Raw genomic sequence first — 19470 nt, forward strand, 5'->3', positions numbered from 1 at the left:
AGGAAAGCGGACCCCAGCACTGTGTGGCTTTTCTGAAACAAAAGCCTGACCCTGGACTTCCCCTTTAAGGGCATATTCTTATCTAAAGAATCCAACAGAAGAAGGCATAACAAGTTGAGATCCCCACCAATCGCAATAACTGGGAGCACACCGCACATTTGTGTTCTTCCTCTGTTGCCTCCAAACATTGCCGAGAGCTGAGCATGCACGGTGCACTCTTATTCCAGGGATAGTTTTGCCCCTGTTCCTGTGATCAGTGGGGTTCCCAACATTTGGACTTCACCAGTCATCTTGTTATACCCGATCTCCTATACATAGATAATTGCTTCTTGAGATGGGAATACCCTGAATTTTGTATGCAACAATTACACAAACTGGACTGCACAAGAGGTTGGCTTGGGGAATGTTCCAGGAGGTGGGACGGGCAGTGGTCCTTGTTGGTGATGACTGTCTCTCTACCGATCCATTAGGTTCAGCGATCACCTTGTATCGAGTCCTTGTCTCCATAAATAGACTGATGAATCAGTAGGAGCTGGACGGAAGGAGAGGTCATCCTATTAAATATTCAGTTTGGACGGCTAATGGTTCTGAATATCTCTTGGAACACAAACGCAGACTGAGCGTCATTCATCAGATTTGCTAGACAATCAAACTAATTGAATGCCGAAAAATTTACGAGCGCTGGCGGATTGTGTTCCAGGAGGTCCCTAAGCTGCAGCAGCCATTTATAGTACTCTGTATACTAGATACGTGTCTTTATCTCACCGACTGTCCAGGATGTATGTAACCTGTGTGATTTGGTCCTGTCCGATATGTAGTGTTTTTGATAAAAATTTCATTAAGGAAAGACGTTCATATAATAGAGAAGGATAAGAGATGGAGCAAATCATCGGGAAACAAGTCCCTGAAACGTGCAATGGAAGGCCGTCTCTGCTTAGATGACAGTCCAGCTTTAACGCATAAAACAGTTGTCAGGATTTCTACGAAGAGCTAAACCTAGAAATAGCAATGTCCTATGGGTGGTCATATGGGGCTCCTGTGTTTAACTCCTGACAGACATATTTTTCATGTAGCATTGTGGAGCCGCAGCTACAGATTACACTTATAAAAAAGATTTACGTAACCTGTAAGAGAACAGGTCAAAATGAGTTTACACTAAAGCTGCCGATACATGGCCGATAGCCATCCCGCTCTATGTCCCCCATTACACATTCTAGATAGAGTATGCATGTGTTCTGATTGAAGAAAGGGAGGAAGCCGTTATTGAAGGTTCATCTTCTTTGTAGTTGGAAGGCCCCTAAACATGTTAGATGGTCGGCCAGATTTGCTGTCCTGGCTCCGATGCTTCATTTGTCCTTGACTGTGGGTGGCTGGAGCATAGCACTTCTTGAGCTGCCCGTACCACTGGCTCATCGGTTTTGCCTTCAGCATAACCACCATGGACATGTACGGGAGGCCTTATAGTTGATTCTACCTTCTAGTCTCTTCATGGCTTGAGCTTTACGTTCAGCACGTAGGTTGAAAATATCTCCCTAACGTGAAGCTTTGACATATCCCATTGTAAAGCATACAAAGAAATGTATACTACATGTAGTCAGCCTATACTAAATGGACGTTCTGGGGGTTCATATGGATGCACCAGGAGCACGTACATCCAGTTTAGTGGCTGAAAATGCACCACCATGGCCTCCACTGTATGTGGTCATCTCTGAGATCCTTGAGATGGTTTATTCTCTTCAGCATTTCAGTCAGGATTTTGCTTTGTTTTGTGGCATTTTTTTTACTGATGCAGCGGTCATCGTGCTTAAGGATGGCTGTTTTTTTCACATTTTTGTCCATGGATTTTAGTAGGCCTCACGATAGTTAAAAAATAGATGTTATAATTTTTTACCTTTTAAAAATCGCTTAATGATGAAGAAAATTCCAGACCGTTTACATGTACAAAAATTATATTTATATATATATAAAATAATGGAGAGGAAAAAAAACTAAATCTAATAATTTTCCGATTTATTCCTTCTAATAACCTTGTACCATTCCCACAGTTAGAAGTCTGTTTTCACGTAGCCGTTGCTGATGGTCTAATAAATTCCCAGGCGATGAATAAACAATCTGAAGGCCGATACATGGGATTCTGTGAGCGGCAGTGATAGAGAAGCACTTTGCGTACTCTTAGAAACAGATTAAACTATATTCATGTGATCGGATTTCCTGCCAGCAGCTTCTCAATCTGTTTGTACTGAACGTTTACGAGTCTTTTAATGGATCTCACATGTATCAGGATTCCCACGCTCCACCTTTTCACTTTATTTCTCCTTAAAACATAGAAAAATTTACTTTTTTTGTAATTTCTGTGACTACACAGCTCCTGGGACGCAATGCAATATGGGTAGAAGGGCTCCACTATTACTGGTGTCTTTTTAATGATTTTAATAATTTTGTGTATATGTGTATGTATATATATATATATATATATATATATATATATATATATATATATTAAAATAAGGAGCTAATGGGTGATCATGAATTCCCTGGCATATATAATATAATAGCAACACAGAACAATCCATACATGAAAGGGGCATGTTATTAGGGGGCCAGCTGAACCTTTCAACTTTTGTATTATAATGAAAGGGCAGAGGAAGGACCCAAAGTGGAGGAAAATGCTGAGGACACATGGCTCCTCCGAAGAAGGATGTGGCTGTAGGAAGGGAACAAGTATGAGGAGGGATACAACCCAGAAATAATCTGCAGATAAGAGAGAGAAGAAGAAATTTAAAAAAAGGAGAGGAAGGAAGGAGGGCAGGAGGAACCAAATATGGAGCAGCACAAAAAAAATCTTTAAAAGCTTTTGTTTGTTTACACTCCTACGCCCAGGTTCACACAAGGCCCAAATTTGGTAATTTGCTGCTGCAGCCAGATGTGTCATGTACGTGAATGGGGATTCTTGAATGAGGAAGTTGCTCGTCTGTCTTGTACTAAAAGTAACGAGCCAGTGATGAGTCAGTATATAGCCCCATTGAACTGTATGACAGACTGTATATATACACCTAACATAACTACTATATGTCCACACCCCTGAATTCATAGATATGTCAGCCTATATAGGAGGCTTCTTTTCTTTCTGACATACTCTGACATGGGGACATGTTATAGCTGAACACTCAGGTATCATCCTCCATATAAACTTACAAAAAGTTACAAAAACTGTACATAAGTATAGAAGAGCACCATAGGAGCTATAGGAACCTTATTACTCCCCCATACAGCTGTTGTGTTGATCCCTGCTATGACCTGCATTTCTGATGCATCCCTTTATTGACTCCTAACGTATTGTTCTGAAACCTAAATTCTCCGGCTTTATTTCTTGTTTTTGGAGCGCATTCCTGTCAGGATTATTTCCCAGGGCGTGTGTTGTAGCAGGGATCGCTTGTGCAAAAAATAGTGTTTTCAATCATTTATTAAACTGTAGTCTAAGACCATAGACCACGAGCTTCTTTTTAGCATTGGGAACTTCAGGAAAACGATATATTATCCCAGCAAACCTCTTCATAGGGGAAAAACAAGTAATGCCCAAGTGCAAATAAAAAACAGATATAGGACCCCCACCATTCATTCAGACCTCAGGCAATAACCCTAAATTTGTTTGGACCCCACAACAGACCCCTAAATAAATTCATATGCCTAACTTTGTACATTTGTTATCCCAAACCAGATTCTTAAATCAGACTAGAAACATATGCAAACTCATCCAAAATAGAGCCCTAAAGTCATTCAGACCCAAGACCAGACCCCTAAACTGATACAGACCCCAGACCAGACCCCTAAACTAATACAGACCCCAGACCAGACCCCTAAACTAATAGAGATCCCAGACCCCTAAACTAATACAGACCCCAGACCAGACCCCTAAACTAATACAAACCCCAGACCAGACCCCTAAACTAATACAGATCCCAGACCAGACCCCTAAACTAATACAGACCCCAGACCAGACCCCTAAACTAATACAGACCCCAGACCAGACCTCTAAACTAATACAGACCCCAGACCAGACCCCTAAACTAATACAGACCCCAGACCAGACCCCTAAACTAATAGAGACCCCAGACCAGACCCCTAAACTAATACAGACCCCAGACCAGACCCCTAAACTAATACAGACCCCAGACCAGACCCCTAAACTAATACAGACCCCAGACCAGACCCCTAAACTAATACAGACCCCAGACCAGACCTCTAAACTAATACAGACCCCAGACCAGACCCCTAAACTAATACAGACCCCAGACCAGACACCTAAACTTATACAGACCCCAGACCAGACCCCTAAACTAATAGACCCCAGACCAGACCCCTAAACTAATACAGACCCCAGACAAGATCCCTAAACTATTACAGACCCCAGACCAGACCTCTAAACTAATAGAGATCCCAGACCCCTAAACTAATACAGAACCCAGACCAGACCCCTAAACTAATACAGAACCCAGACCAGACCCCTAAACTAATACAGATCCCAGACCAGACCCCTAAACTATTACAGACCCCAGACCAGACCTCTAATCTAATACAGACCCCAGACCAGACCCCTAAACTAATACAGACCCCAGACCAGACCCCTAAACTAATACAGACCCCAGACCAGACCCCTAAACTAATACAGACCCCAGACCAGACCCCTAAACTAATACAGAACCCAGACCAGACCCCTAAACTATTACAGACCCCAGACCAGACCTCTAAACTAATAGAGATCCCAGACCCCTAAACTAATACAGATCCCAGACCAGACCCCTAAACTAATACAGACACCAGACCCCTAAACTAATACAGACCCCAGACCCCTAAACTGATACAGGCCCCAAATCAGACCCCTAAACTAATACAGACCCCAGACCCCTAAACTAATACAGACCCCTAAACTAACAGACCCCAGACCAGATCCCTAAACTAATACAGACCCCAGATCAGACCCCTAAACTAACAAAGACCCCAGACCAGATCCCTAAACTAATAGAGACTGCAGACCAGACCCCTATATACAGACCTTAGTCCAGAAAGTAATGCAGACCCTAGATCAGACCCCTAAATAAATAGACTCCAGACCCCTAAACTAATACAGAGCCCAGACCAGACCCAAAGGAAAATGGAATGTGCAATCAGCTCTTTCCATTGTGTAATAGTCAGTGGTGTTATCTATGGGAAGATATGTGGTGGTTGTTGGGTGCCGTGGACCTGCTGGATAGTTTCCCTGTAGTGTGTCCTTTCTGAGGTTAGATGGAGCATGTAAAATATATGTCTGAATACTGACATGATATAGTAGCTTATATATCTTTATATAATGCTTTTCTTTTTGCCCTGCAGGGATCGGTAAGAACGTCATCTGTGACAGAACAGCAACGCCCCTCGATGCGTTCCGAATGATGTCGGCTGCCCACTATTACCCCAAGCTCATGAGCATCATGGGAAATGTCTTGCGGTTTCTTCCTGCTTTTGTGAAGATGAAGCAGCTGATTCAGGAAGGATATGTGGGGGAGCTTCAAGTGTGTGAGGTCCAGGTCCATAGTGGAAGTCTACTGGGAAAGAAGTATAACTGGAGCTGTGACGATCTCATGGGTGGCGGCGGGCTGCATTCGGTCGGTAGCTACATCATAGACCTCTTGACTTTCCTAACCAACCAGAAAGCCGTGAAGGTCCATGGACTCCTAAAAACCTTTGTAAAGCAGACCGACCACATCAATGGAATCCGACAGATCACCAGCGATGACTTCTGCACATTTCAGATGGTCCTGGAAGGTGGAGTGTGCTGCACTGTTACCCTCAACTTTAACGTCCCCGGAGACTTTAAGCAAGACGTCATAGTTGTCGGATCATCCGGGAGACTGATCGTAATGGGGACCGATCTCTACGGGCAGAGAAATAGCTCCTCCGAGCGGGAACTGCTTTTAAAAGACTCCACACCCGTTAGCAATTCCCTCTTGCCTGAAAAGGCTTTTAGCGACATTCCCTCCCCGTACCTGAGAGGGACTATTAAGATGGTACAGGCGGTGCGGCAGGCATTTCAAGATCAGGAGGACAGGAGAACGTGGGACGGCAGGCCACTGACAATGGCGGCCACCTTTGATGACTGTCTTTATGCTCTTTGCGTCGTGGACACCATAAAGAAATCCAACCAGACTGGTGAATGGCAGAATATAGTCATCATGACCGAGGAGCCGGAGTTAAGCCCTGCATACTTGATAAGCGAAGCCATGCGCCGGAGCCGGATGTCTCTATATTGCTAGCCAGATAGGGGAATGTTAGAATTTGTAAATAGACGCCGTATCTAGCCACTTGGTACAGCTCTACGGGATAACTTATGCATCTTCTTATTACTGCTGTACTTTGAGTCGAGTCTTCTCCTTCCCCGACAGACAAGCTGTGAACATTTATCAGAATGTATTGTGGTGCGGGATGAATATCCATCGTTACAGAACATCTATAGAGATCGGTAATCATCGCACATTCTACACGTAGGAAATGTCAGATATATAGTAACTGCTCAGTGGTCGCCTGTGTCCTGTATACAGAGCTATGGCTTATAGGTCCAAGCACACTGCACACAAATCTCACTTGAATTACTGTTCCTTGTAAGTAGTTTACTGTATAGGACGTGTACTGCCATCTAATTGTAGTGTATGATAGTGTGCGTTACCGAAGCGCTAATAGCTTTCCTGGAAGGGCATCCCGGGACCCTTAATCTATGCCAACTGCCCTATTTAAAGGGAATCCATCATGTTAAAAACTCAGCACAGGCTTCATGCAGGATGATGAAGAGTCAAATGAGCTGAGCAGATTGATATACATATCTATAGGAAAAGATTTAATAGATAGTAAATTATACATAAAACCTCATCCCATTCTTGGCTGAGATCAGTGGGCGGTTCTAATCAGTGAGTGTCAGCCATCCTCTTTGAGAGGAAGACCGCCCACTGGACTCCTAAGCCCAGCATGATCAGAGGTGTCTGTGAATAAATTACTAGTTCTGATGAATCTTTATCCACAAACATATATATATATATATATATATATATATATATATATATATATATTACTCTGCTCTGCTCACTTTGCTCTAAAACATTGGGTTAAACTCCCATAATATAAGAAGACCTCTATTACTCCTGGCCTGCGTCTATACCAGATATGCGATAACTGTTTCCTATCTACAAGGACAGTGCATGTACAATAGGAGCTGAAGCTGCCGACACAGAGAAGAGAGTCAACTGCTTCCGTCTGTGTTCTCCGTGTAGTGGCTAATGGGCAGGGGTCAGCACCCAGCCGATCTCCTATTGATGACCTATCCTAGCCTTGTCCTCTATAAGAGCTTCACAGAGCATCGAGTAGCTTAGCCCCCACCACCAATAATGGGCATATTTTATTCATGAAAAATCTTAAGACTGCTCCAGCAGGCACAGTCACACTTTCCCAATTACTTTCCCAATTGGGTTCGTTAGGCAACTCCAGTTGTATCCAGTGTAAACCAATATACAATATGTCCTAGAAACAAATTTTATTCACCTTTGCTAGTTGGTGGAGCCTCCACGATCTGCGAATACAGCTGCAACCCTTCTAGGCATAGTCTCCACCAGTCCTTGTACGATGGCTAGTGGTATTTTTTTCCATTTGGCTTGGAGAAGAAATACACGTTCCACCTATTTCGGACTGTGGGGCACCCCTTCAGTTGATGCTCCAATCGTTCCAGAGGTTCTCCATAGGGTTATTGCCTGGGCTCTGGGTAGTTGATTCAATTAACCTCATTATCCCCATACTGCCATAGCCGACCTCGCGACATGACAGCTGGCGTTGTCATCCTGATTGGTTCACCACGTAAAACTGCCACAAGGTAGGAAGCACATGGTCATCCAAAGTAGTGCATGCAGTAGGCATCAGCATATGTATCAGGACCGCAGATGTCGCAGATTACAGGGGTGTCTACTTACTTTCTGGTAGATGGTGTAATTGGATCTGTCTGCCATTAATGGCTATAATATGTCTTATGTAGTACACCGAAAATGCAGCTTGTTTACCGCACAGGCCTGTTAACCCATTAGGCATTGACATATGAACATAGGGTCAGTGTATCTGTATACAGCCCCACTTTATACCTAAACCTTCATTTTGTATAGTGGATGCTCTGTGGGAATAGAACGTAGTTGCCCTTCTATAGGAAATAACACATTGCCTTGTATAACCTGCTACTAGTACGTGTGGATTTGGCCATATACATGTGAGCGGTGCTCTTGAGACTCTCACCCAGTGACCTGTGGTAGCAGCATTTACAGTAGCTCGCTAATACTTAGAATAAGGTTTATCGCCTTGCTGTATAAGTATCATCGGGGGGACAGTACGGGGATAAGTTTAGATTCATTTACACTGTTCATGATCCCATCGGAAACGGCGGTGTTACGTGTATGTTCCCGATACATGGTAACAGGCGTTTCTGACCAAGCGATTGAGATCCATTTAGTCTGTACAGCTCTTCGTAGAGAAACTGCATGACCAAGGAATGCATTCTGGACTTTAGACTATATATGAACTTAAAGGAAACGATACGTTCTGAGGGGAAATCCCAGCTTGTCTGTAAACGGCAAATAGCAGCGGTGATATCCATGAGAGCTTAGTATAGGATGCCACTGATGGTCGGCTCCACCTCCGAGTTGGCTCGCCCCTTTACAGCCCATTTTTCATGACTCCAATGCATCCATCGATTCAGCGATGTCAGTATCCTTCATTGTCGATAGGATACGTAGACATTCTTCTTTGCCATCTTGCTTTTATCAAACTCGTACCAGGTGTATGATGGTTTTTACACAACTTTGTTTTATGTTCTGTTTCTTTTAGTTAATGGTGTGTTTCTCCTTATTAAAAACTAATCAATATTTTAAAAATTTGTCCCCCCTAAAAAATACTTTGTATCATGTCTTCCTCCACTTCTTCTCCTTTGCCTCCTGCACTGATCATTTACTTGTAGAATCTGCACTGAGGAGGCAAATAGAAGACAGATTATAAATCGCTGAGAGACCAGGTTACATGCTGTGCATACAAATCTATGGTGGGGGGGCAACTTCACAAAGAGAGAGACACAGAGATACTGCTGCTTTTACCCAGTGCAGGATTTAAAGCAACACTGCTCAGTACTGCTGTATATTGTCCTTCATACTACTGCTGAGTACATGTAAGAGAGAAGGGGAGCGGGATCTCCTCTATTCTCTGTATGCAACATATACAAGACATTACAGTTCTGATTTAGGGAAATCTGACCGTTTGAGACGGGATGCAGAGCTTGCACAGGAGAAAACTGCTGATAAGTGCGAGATAAAAAAAGTCATATAATGGCCAGAAACGGTGCAGCTTCCTGACACATTGTGTGAGTAGATTGGCTGTTTATGGTTGCACCAATGGAGGATCTGACCAGTTATACTGGAGTAAGATGATAGAGAGGACATTTCATTACGTAGACGGTCGCCGCATACAGACAAGCCGTGATTCTCCTTTATAGAAAATGTTGTTTCTCCTGTTATCCGTTTTTTATTGTTTAATTTATCTAAAAAAAAAAAAAGCGTGTTTCCGAAGAGGCTCCATCACAAGATGATAGGACTTTCATTAAGTAATGAATGTCCTATCATCTTGTGATGGAGCCTCCGCAGAGCAGAACATGGAGACTGGCGCCACTTATCTGCCAAATGAAATTCCCTTCCGCTCGCCAAATGCTCCCGATACTCCTGGTGAGGTGGCGGCGCCCTTACAGAGGGAGGTTGTGCATCACTTCTGGTTTCCGATGAACGTCTGGTTGATGCCACATGTGTGGTTAATGGTTAATGGAACGGACACAATAAATTCTGTGCTTATCTGGTGTTGAAGTCCAAGGCTCCTGGTTGTTTCTTTCCTGACAATTAATGTAGCTTCTTCTGTATTACCTGATTATATCATTGGCATGCTGAGGAGTCTGCGTTCTGGTGAGGTCCGAGTTGGTTACCAACAATCGACATGTGGGCATTTTTGTCCAATTGTTTCAATTGGTTTCAGAAAGTTATACAGATTTGTAATTTACTTCTATTTTAAAATCTCCATTCTTCCAGTACTTATCTGGTGTAATACTGGTGTATTCTCTCCAGTCTGACACAGTGCTCTCTGCTGCCACCTCTGTCCATGTCAGGAACTGTCCAGAGCAGCAGCAAATCCCCATAGAAAACCTCTCCTGCTCTGGACAGTTCCTGACATGGACAGAGGTGGCAGCAGAGAGCACTGTGTCAGACTGGAAAGAATAGTTGATATATGCATAGATCAGTGCTGCCAGGTTTCAGTTGCCTATTACACGAGCAGTGCATAGTTTAGCTTCATGTTTTACAAAGATGCCGGATCACAGGTAAGTATGCAATGCTTGTTCGAAAGGCAACTGGAAAATGGCAGCACAGATATATGCATAGAAAGAGGTAAGTATTCTTGGAACTCAATAAATTTTCAGGCTCTTCCTCAAGATTGTTCTTTTTACCTTTAGTCTCACAAACATACTAGGAGGTTGAATAATGGTGAGTATGACAGAGTTTCCTGTCCATCGCTTAGAAAAAAGTGCTCTCCCCAATGACTGTCAAGTCCACCAGGCATTGTCTATGTGTTTGGATGGAGAGAAGGAAGTGGTGTTGACCAGCACTATTGGAATGGCACTGGTGATGGACTGGAAGTAGCATTCTACCCCTTCCTACCTCTCACCCTGAGGAAGCAGCATTTACTCTCCCACCTGTATCTGTAACTTTACCAGTCACATCTGACAGCTGTTCTTACTAGAGAAGAGTAAACTGAACTTTGCAAAAAAAAATAAAAAATAGTTTCAGGAAGTAACAGAATTTTTCAAAAGTTTGCACTGAAGTTTATCCACAATGGTGGCTGCACATAGTACATTATATTACAGCAAAAGTGCTGGGGCAAGGGGTTATCTGTGCAATGGGCTGCAAAGAACTGCCCTGTGACATCACACTTTCTCCTTCACTATATATAGTTGCAGGTTAGCTCCTGTGCAGTGAACTGAACAAATACATTTAAACTAGCTAGGAACAGATAGGTAGAGAGAGGGTTAGAGAAGATTGATTAGGTATCAGAGACACATGGAGGAATAGTGTAAGGGTAGTAGTGTAACCTGTTTAGCTGTGAAATGGCTCCTGTCAATTTGTGTGCCAGTACATTCTGTCCACAGCTCTCCTGTGTGAAATTAACCCAGTAAGTTACCTATCAGGTTACGTCATGTGGCCTCTTATAAAACCGTGTCTGGCGGCAGAATAACTGTCACTGACAATAACACTTATTCTGCTGCCAGACACGGTTTTACAGCAGGCCACCTGACGTAACCTGACAAGTGACTGACAGATTTAACTTCACCCAAGAGAGCTGTGGATGCTGGTGGATTTCTGACGTACAATGAGTTATGGTATGCCAGTGATCCACCACTGTCCACAGCTCTCCTGGGTGAAGTTAACCCAGTGACTCACAACAGGTCATCATAGGGATGACCTTGTTTTTGGTAAGGTGCAGTAGAAGTCAGAGAGACAAGGTATTATCATTTAACAGTGACTTTACTCAAATGCCAAGTACAATTGGTAAAGATCTTTTATCTGTTAAGTACCTTTATAGCTTCCAGCCATAGATGGGTCAATAAGTCCAAATTTCTCTCTCAAATACAATGCATATACACTCACCGGCCACTTTATTAGGTACACCTGTCCAATTGCACGTTACCACTTAATTTCTAATCAGCCAATCACATGGCGGCAACTCAGTGCATTTAGGCATGTAGACATGGTCAAGACAATCTCCTGCAGTTCAAACCGAGCATCAGTATGGGGAAGAAAGGTGATTTGAGTGCCTTTGAACGTGGCATGGTTGTTGGTGCCAGAAGGGCTGGTCTGAGTATTTCAGAAACTGCTGATCTACTGGGATTTTCACGCACAACCATCTCTAGGGTTTACAGAGAATGGTCCGAAAAAGAAAAAACATCCAGTGAGCGGCAGTTCTGTGGGCGGAAATGCCTTGTTAATGCCAGAGGTCAGAGGAGAATGGGCAGACTGCAGGGGTGATTCTAGCCTCTCTGCTGCCCGAGGCGAACTATAGGATGACGCCCCCCCCGGTCAATCCGCCCACATTATAATCCACTACTGCCCCCCCCCCCCCAACTGCTGTCCCCAATAAACATAATGTTTGGTCCCTTGCTGCACAGAGGATGTCAGGAGAGGAGGGGGCTGATCTTATAGGGGAGGTCACAGCAGCACAGAGGAGGTCAGGAGAGGAGGGTGCTAATCCTATAGGAGAGGTCCCAGCAGCACAGAGGATGTCAGGAGAGGAGGGTGCTAATCCTATAGGAGAGGTCCCAGCAGCACAGAGGATGTCAGGAGAGGAGGGTGCTAATCCTAGAGGAGAAGTCCCAGCAGCACAGAGGATGTCAGGAGAGGAGGGTGCTGATCTTTTAGGAGATGGTCCCCCTCTTCCCCCTTATAGATGGACCCCCTCTTCCCCCCCTTATAGATGGTCCCCTCTCCCTTATAGATGGTCCCCCTCTCCCCCCCCCCCCCCCCCCTTATAGATGGTCCCCTCTCCCTTATAGATGGTCCCCTCTCCCTTATAGATGGTCCCCTCTCCCTTATAGATGGTCCCCCTCTCCCCCCCCCCCCTTATAGATGGTCCCCTCTCCCTTATAGATGGTCCCCCTCTCCCCCTCCCTTATAGATGGTCCCCTTCTCCCCCTCCCTTATAGATGGTACCCCTCTCCCCCTCCCTTATAGATGGTCCCCCTCTCCCCCTCCCTTATAGATGGTCCCCCTCTCCCCCTCCCTTATAGATGGTCCCCCTCTTTCCCCTCCCTTATAGATGGTCCCCCTCTCGCCTCTCCCCCCCCCTGCACAGCAGATAAAACAAAAAACAGCACACAACTCACCTGCCATCCGTTCCCCCGTCGAGCCTCTCTGGTCTGGTCCCGGCTGATGTGCGGCTGCCCGGGGCGTCCCGTCCTGTCCCGGCAGCGCGCGCATCAGAGAGCTCCCCGTGCGCCTGTGGCTGTGACTTCCAGTGCACAGGGAGCTCTCTGATGCGCGCGCTGCCGGAGACAGGATGGGACACCTCCGGCAGCCACACATCAGCCGGGGGACTAAAGGCTGCATTCCCACGTTCCGTGGAATGCCGGTACCGGAGTCCCCCCGAGCCCGGACAGCATCTGTAATTAGATGCTGGGAGCGGGGGAGACTGTATTCATAAGCGCCGCGCTGTAGTAACAGCACCACGTGGCTGATTCATTACACCGCGGCGCTTATGAATACAGTCTCCCCCGCTCCCAGCATCTAATTACAGATGCTGTCCGGGCGCAGGGGTCTCTGGTACATGGTACAATCAGTGGCGGATTATAATGTGGGCGGCCGCCCGAACCGCCCATATTATAATCTGCCACTGAATGCCGCCCCTAGGGGCGTAGCTAATGTCTCTTGGGCCCTGGTGCAAGAGGTCAACTTGGGCCCCCCCTTTCTTGATGCTATTGGTGTATATATATATATCTCAAGACTGATATTACCAATAATACCAGTATACAGGAAATATTATCACCGCCATACTGTTACTAAACAAATCCGGTTTACTGAGACCAATATTGCCAATATTACCAGTACACAAGGGGAAATATTACCGCCACACCACAACCATCACCACCATATTGTTACTGACCAAATCCAGTATACTAAATCCAATAAAACACAGTACCAGATAACAAGTAACAAATAATACCACCACATAGTGACTAACACGACCGCTGCTACTGAATATAATCCTCTGTACATAGACCAATATCACTTCATACAGTCATATAGAGGTGGACGCACTGTACACAGGATCTATACACCATATACATTACAGTGCAGTTATATCAAGTGACTCACAGGGGACGTCTTCTCTGATCGGAGTTCTTCCCTTTTCATCTTCTCCATCTGTTGTGGGCGATTTTGAGAACTTCTCTGGGCCACGAATCCACAGAATCTGCCAGACAGACACATTAGGCTCCTCACACTGACACCATCATCTCTCTAAAAACTGCACATCTGTACTGTCCCCTTTACACCCTCATTTAGTAGGTAGCCCTGACACTATGTGACCCCCCTTAAAGTACATGCCCCCCTCTGTGCATGCCCTATTGTATACACCCCCCATGTAGTCCACCTTATAGATGGCCCCCAATGTTTCCCCCTTATAGATGGCCCCCTGTGTTGTCCCTCTTATAGATGCCCCCCATGTTATCCCCCATATAGATGGCCCCCCATTTTATCCCCCTTACAGATGCCCCCCATGTTGTCCCCTCCTCCTGCCCCTTTATCACCATACTACTACCCCTTTCATCCTCCTGCCCTTTCATAATCATACTACAAACACCTCCATCATAATACTACCACCCCCTTCATCCTCCTGCCCTTTCATCATCATACCACTACACCCTTTATCATCCTCTTGTTTCTTAATCATCATACCACTACACCCTTCATCATCCTCTTGTTCCTTAATCATCATACCACTACACCCTCATCATCATACCACTACACCCCCATCATCCTCTTGTTCCATCATCATACCACTACACCCTCATCATCATACCACTACACCCCCATCATCCTCTTGTTCCATTATCATCATCATACCACTACACTCCCCATCATCCTCTTGTTCCATCATATCACTACACCCCCCATCATCCTCATGTTCCATCATCATCATACCACTACACCCCCCATCATCCTCTTGTTCCATCATCATACCACTACACCACCCTTCATCCTCTTGTTCCACCACCATACCACTACACCCCCCATCATCCTCTTGTTCCACCATCATACCACTACACCCCCATCATCCTCTTGTTCCATCATCATACCATTACACCCCCCATCATCCTCTTGTTCCATCATCATACCACTACACCCCCCATCATCCTCTTGTTCCATCATCATACCACTACACCCCTCATCATCCTCTTGTTCCATCATCATACCACTACACCCCCCATCATCCTCTTGTTCCACCACCATACCACTACACCCCCCATCATCCTCTTGTTCCATCATCATCATACCACTACACCCCCCATCATCCTCTTGTTCCATCATCATCATACCATTACACCCCCATCATCCTCTTGTTCCATCATCATCATACCATTACACCCCCATCATCCTCTTGTTCCACCACCATACCACTACACCCCTCATCATCCTCTTGTTCCATCATCATACCACTACACCCCCATCATCCTCTTGTTCCACCACCATACCACTACACCCCCCATCATCCTCTTGTTCCATCATCATACCACTACACCCCCCATCATCCTCTTGTTCCACCACCATACCACTATACCCCCCATCATCCTCTTGTCCCATCATACCACTACACCCCCATCATCCTCTTGTTCCATCATCATACCACTACACCCCCATCATCCTCTTGTTCCTTCATCATACCACTACACCCCCCATCATGCCCTTTAAAACAAAAAAATCTTTACTCACCTGAATGGTTCATCTAGTCTTCTTGTCACGCGCGCTGGCGGGCTTACCGCGGCTGGGGGCGGGGCTTCGCGGGACCTGTTTTTTTGCCGTCAAGATGCTCCCAGCCCCGCAAGTCAGCCGGGGGCCATCCCAGCCTCCTCTTGTGATCGCAGGCAAAACATTGCTTGCGGTCACAAGAAGGAGCGGGATGGGAGCAGTACAGTGGCAGACAGTACAGTAGCGGCCCGGTCGCGGCGACCGCTGCGACCGTGGTAGCTACGCCACTGAATGCCGCCCCCATGATAACAGCTGGTGGCGCCGCCTGAGGCAGACGACTCAGGTCGCCTCATCATTGCGGCGCCACTGGCAGACTGGTTCCAGCTGATAGAAAGGCAACAGTGACTCAAATAGCCAACCGTTACAGCCAAGGTAGGCCGAAGAGCATCTCTGAACGCACAGTACACAGTATGGGCTACAGCAGCAGAAGACCACACCGGGGGCCACTCCACTCAGCTAAGAACAGGAAACTGAGGCTACAATTTGCACAAGCTCATCGAAATTGGACAGTAGAAGATTGGAAAAACGTTGCCTGGTCTGATGAGTCTCGATTTCTGCTTGAACATGACAATGAGGTCACTGTACTCCAATGGCCTCCACAGTCACCAGATCTCAATCCAATAGAGCATCTTTGGGATGTGGTGGAACGGGAGATTGGCATCATGGATGTGCAGCCGACAAATCTGCGGCAACTGTGTGATGTCATCATGTCAATATGGACCAAAGTCTCTGAGGAAGCTTCCAGCACCTTGTTGTATCTATGCCACCAAGAATTGGGGCAGTTCTGAAGGCAAAAGGGGGTCCAACCTGTTACTAGCATGGTGTACCTAATAAAGTGGCCGGTGAGTGTATATCATACACAAGATTATAGCAGCATAGGTAAATATGCAGAGTGTTCATTATGGTACAGAGTACCCCTTTACCTTTTAAGAGTCACTTTTCTATTATACTTTTCCTGTAAACAAAAGAGTCTGGTGACTGCTGTAGTGGTGACAAGATAACGTGAGACGTCTTGCATTGCACAAATCTGTATAGTGTCCTTTGAATTAGAAGTCCCTTTTTGTGAATAAAGGTCCTCTAGCACTTAGCAAGTAGTATCCATTAGAGTCTCTGCATAAGATAGTCACCAAACATCAACCTTTATTAAGGACGGCAGTAGCAATTACTTGAGTAGTGTGTTTTTAACACACTAAACTTCAAGAAAACTACCCCCCCCATAACAATAGGCAGTTTTCCTGCCACATACATGGGGTAATGACCAGGCACTTGGTCTTGGTGTTCTACATGTCTCCTGATATCCCACTCCTGCTCCTTCCTCTGTCCACACCATGTACATGTAGAGGAGACTGTCCAATGTCCAATATGGCCTCCCAGTAGGATGGTGGTGGACTGCGTTGACTGGCTCCTCATCCTATCTGGACTCTGTTGCTTTCCTTTCCATTTCCTGGGCAGTAATGGAAAGGGACATGGTGGCATATCCTCCTCCTCCATGGGCCACCCCATACGGACTTGTGGTTGCCTGAGCTCCTCATCCTGTTCTGGCCACCCCCAAAACAAAGGTGGATGCCAGGGTTCCTCCTCCGGCCACCTCATAAACACTCAGGGATGGCCGGTAACACCTTGCTCACTATCATTTGCACCACTCTGCCAACCTGCCACCATACTTGGTTTCACTTTCATGCAGGGCCGGAAACTGAGGCAGAAACACAGTTTTATGAGGGTGTAAACACAAGGGTGGAGATGCAGCTTTCTAATGGTGTTTAGCAGGCTTTCCTGGCGCTGGTTTTGATGCTTTCTATGTTGGGGAGGGAAGAAGCGCTTATGCTGCAAGGTCGCATGGAGAAATGCAGACGTTTCACCCATAAAAAAAAAAAGACAATCACGAAAGAGTGCACATTTTTATACAGGTTTTTTGCCACAAAAGAGCCCCAATATTCCCACTAGTGTAGCTGCTTGTCACGAGTTGTGGATCCCCTGTACCACCGCTAGTGATGGCGTAAGCCGCACCAGGGAGCAAATTCTAAGGGGACGCTAGTCTTTACCAGTGCCCACCACAAGGTGGGATGGACTTGCTGTGGCCATGGCTTGGCTTGCTAGCGGCAGGTGAGGTGCAGCTGGAGACACGAAGGCAGGTAGGCAGGAACACAGCAAGACTCGTAGCTGAAGCCACAGGCGGCAGGACTCACGGGCAGCAACCACAGGACCACAGGCTAGGTAGCTTGCACAGGCTCCAACAGAGGGCTCAGGGAGATGAAGGGATAAGAAAGCAAGTCAGCAGTAATGCCGAGGACAGTGAGCAGGAGCGTGGGCATGTGCAGGGCTGAAGAGTTAGCGGTGCTGGGCCCCTGCACGTGGGATCTGTCGCTGCATGTGACAGGGGAGGCGACAGTGGCGGCCATGACACAGCTATAGTTTAGCTGTTTTAGTGCAGTTCATTTAAGAATCGGTTAAACCAAAATTTTAAAAGTTGGCTCATTTCTAGTTCTTATGTATACGGCCCTCTTATTCAGGTGATGTCTATTGGGCTCCTGGCTTATATAAATGATCATCAGGAGAAGTCCAACAGGGACGTTCTTCTCTCAGATGCCTCCTTTATATCATCTCGGATGTTATTTGTGCTCGCCCTGCTGTGTGATGCTGACTATTTTACCAGGATCACATCTATGTCACCCCTATTTCTTCTCTTTATGTCTTATTGGCAATGAGCGTCCTCTAGTGGTCATAGAAAGAGCTTTTACAAAGCACGTAGATAGATATTGGTACATTATAAGACCATTTCTCAGAATAAGGCCTGTTACGACTTTCTATCCTCTTCTGAATTGCGGCTATTTGTAGATTAAAATGACAGCTCTGACTACAGCTGCTCTCAAAAGAAAAATAGCATATGCACAAAAAATGGTAGCACATCACGAAAGTCTTTATTATAACACTGACATAGATACAAAATGCCACATAAATAAATGAATGTACAGGAGTAGTAAAATGGGGGAGACAACACCCCAAATACTGCTCTACATTAAAAACACTAAAATGTCCCCATAAGTCCTGCTGGGGTTCCAGCCGGGACTAATCTACCACTCTGACTCTGGACCGTATGTACAATAACAAAAATCCAACATCTCTACCTAGACAGGGACCCAGTAAAACAAAATATAACCACAAAAAATGGAGAATAGGAAAAAATTTTTGGGAAAAGATCACCATATACAGTCCAACAGAATGAGAGTCAGATGGGATAAGGAATCACCCCACGCGTTCCACCGTCTAGTGGCTTCCTCAGGGATGTGGGCAGTAAGGTGAGGGGCATAATATATATACCTATACAACATGTGAGAGCAATTACAGATTAGATGAAAAATCATACCATGTGCAGGAGAATCAAGCATCTCAAACATGTCCGACGCCATCTTGGAAGAGCTGCACATGTGCAGTAGCATCAAGAAGCTGCCACTGGAGGCAGAAGTGTATGGGCTTCAAGAATATGACAGCCGCATATATGACTACAAAAGCGACTAAGAAGCCGGCGCCATTTTGGAGTAGTCATGCATGTGCAGTAGCATTGGAAGACATTGTCACTAGAGGTAAAAGTAACCAGACTACCAGAATATGGCAATCACTATACATATAAAGAGAAGCCGGCGCCATCTTGGAGTAGTCATGGCGCCGGCTTCTCTTTATATGTATGGTGATTGCCATATTTTGGTAGTCTGGTTACTTTTACCTCTAGTGACAATGTCTTCCAATGCTACTGCACATGCATGACTACTCCAAAATGGCGCTGGCTTCTCAGTCGCTTTTGTAGTCATATATGTGGCTGCCATATTCTTGTAGTCTGGTTACTTTTACCTTTAATGACAAT

The 19470-nt window shown here is 45.6% G+C and overlaps 1 protein-coding gene across 1 annotated transcript in view; it reads left to right on the plus strand.

Moving 5' to 3' along the window:
• The window catches only part of LOC138788208 (glucose-fructose oxidoreductase domain-containing protein 1), a 33084-nt gene extending 26226 nt beyond the window's left edge, over positions 1–6858 (plus strand). The window contains exon 2 of the mRNA XM_069965889.1: positions 5371–6858. Within this exon, the coding sequence (XP_069821990.1) occupies positions 5371–6290 (920 nt within the window). The 3' untranslated portion in view covers positions 6291–6858. The remainder of the gene's footprint in view (positions 1–5370) is intronic.
• The last annotated feature ends 12612 nt before the right edge of the window (positions 6859–19470 follow it).

Source organism: Dendropsophus ebraccatus, chromosome 1 (assembly GCF_027789765.1).
Source record: "Dendropsophus ebraccatus isolate aDenEbr1 chromosome 1, aDenEbr1.pat, whole genome shotgun sequence".
Classification (NCBI taxonomy): domain Eukaryota; kingdom Metazoa; phylum Chordata; class Amphibia; order Anura; family Hylidae; genus Dendropsophus; species Dendropsophus ebraccatus.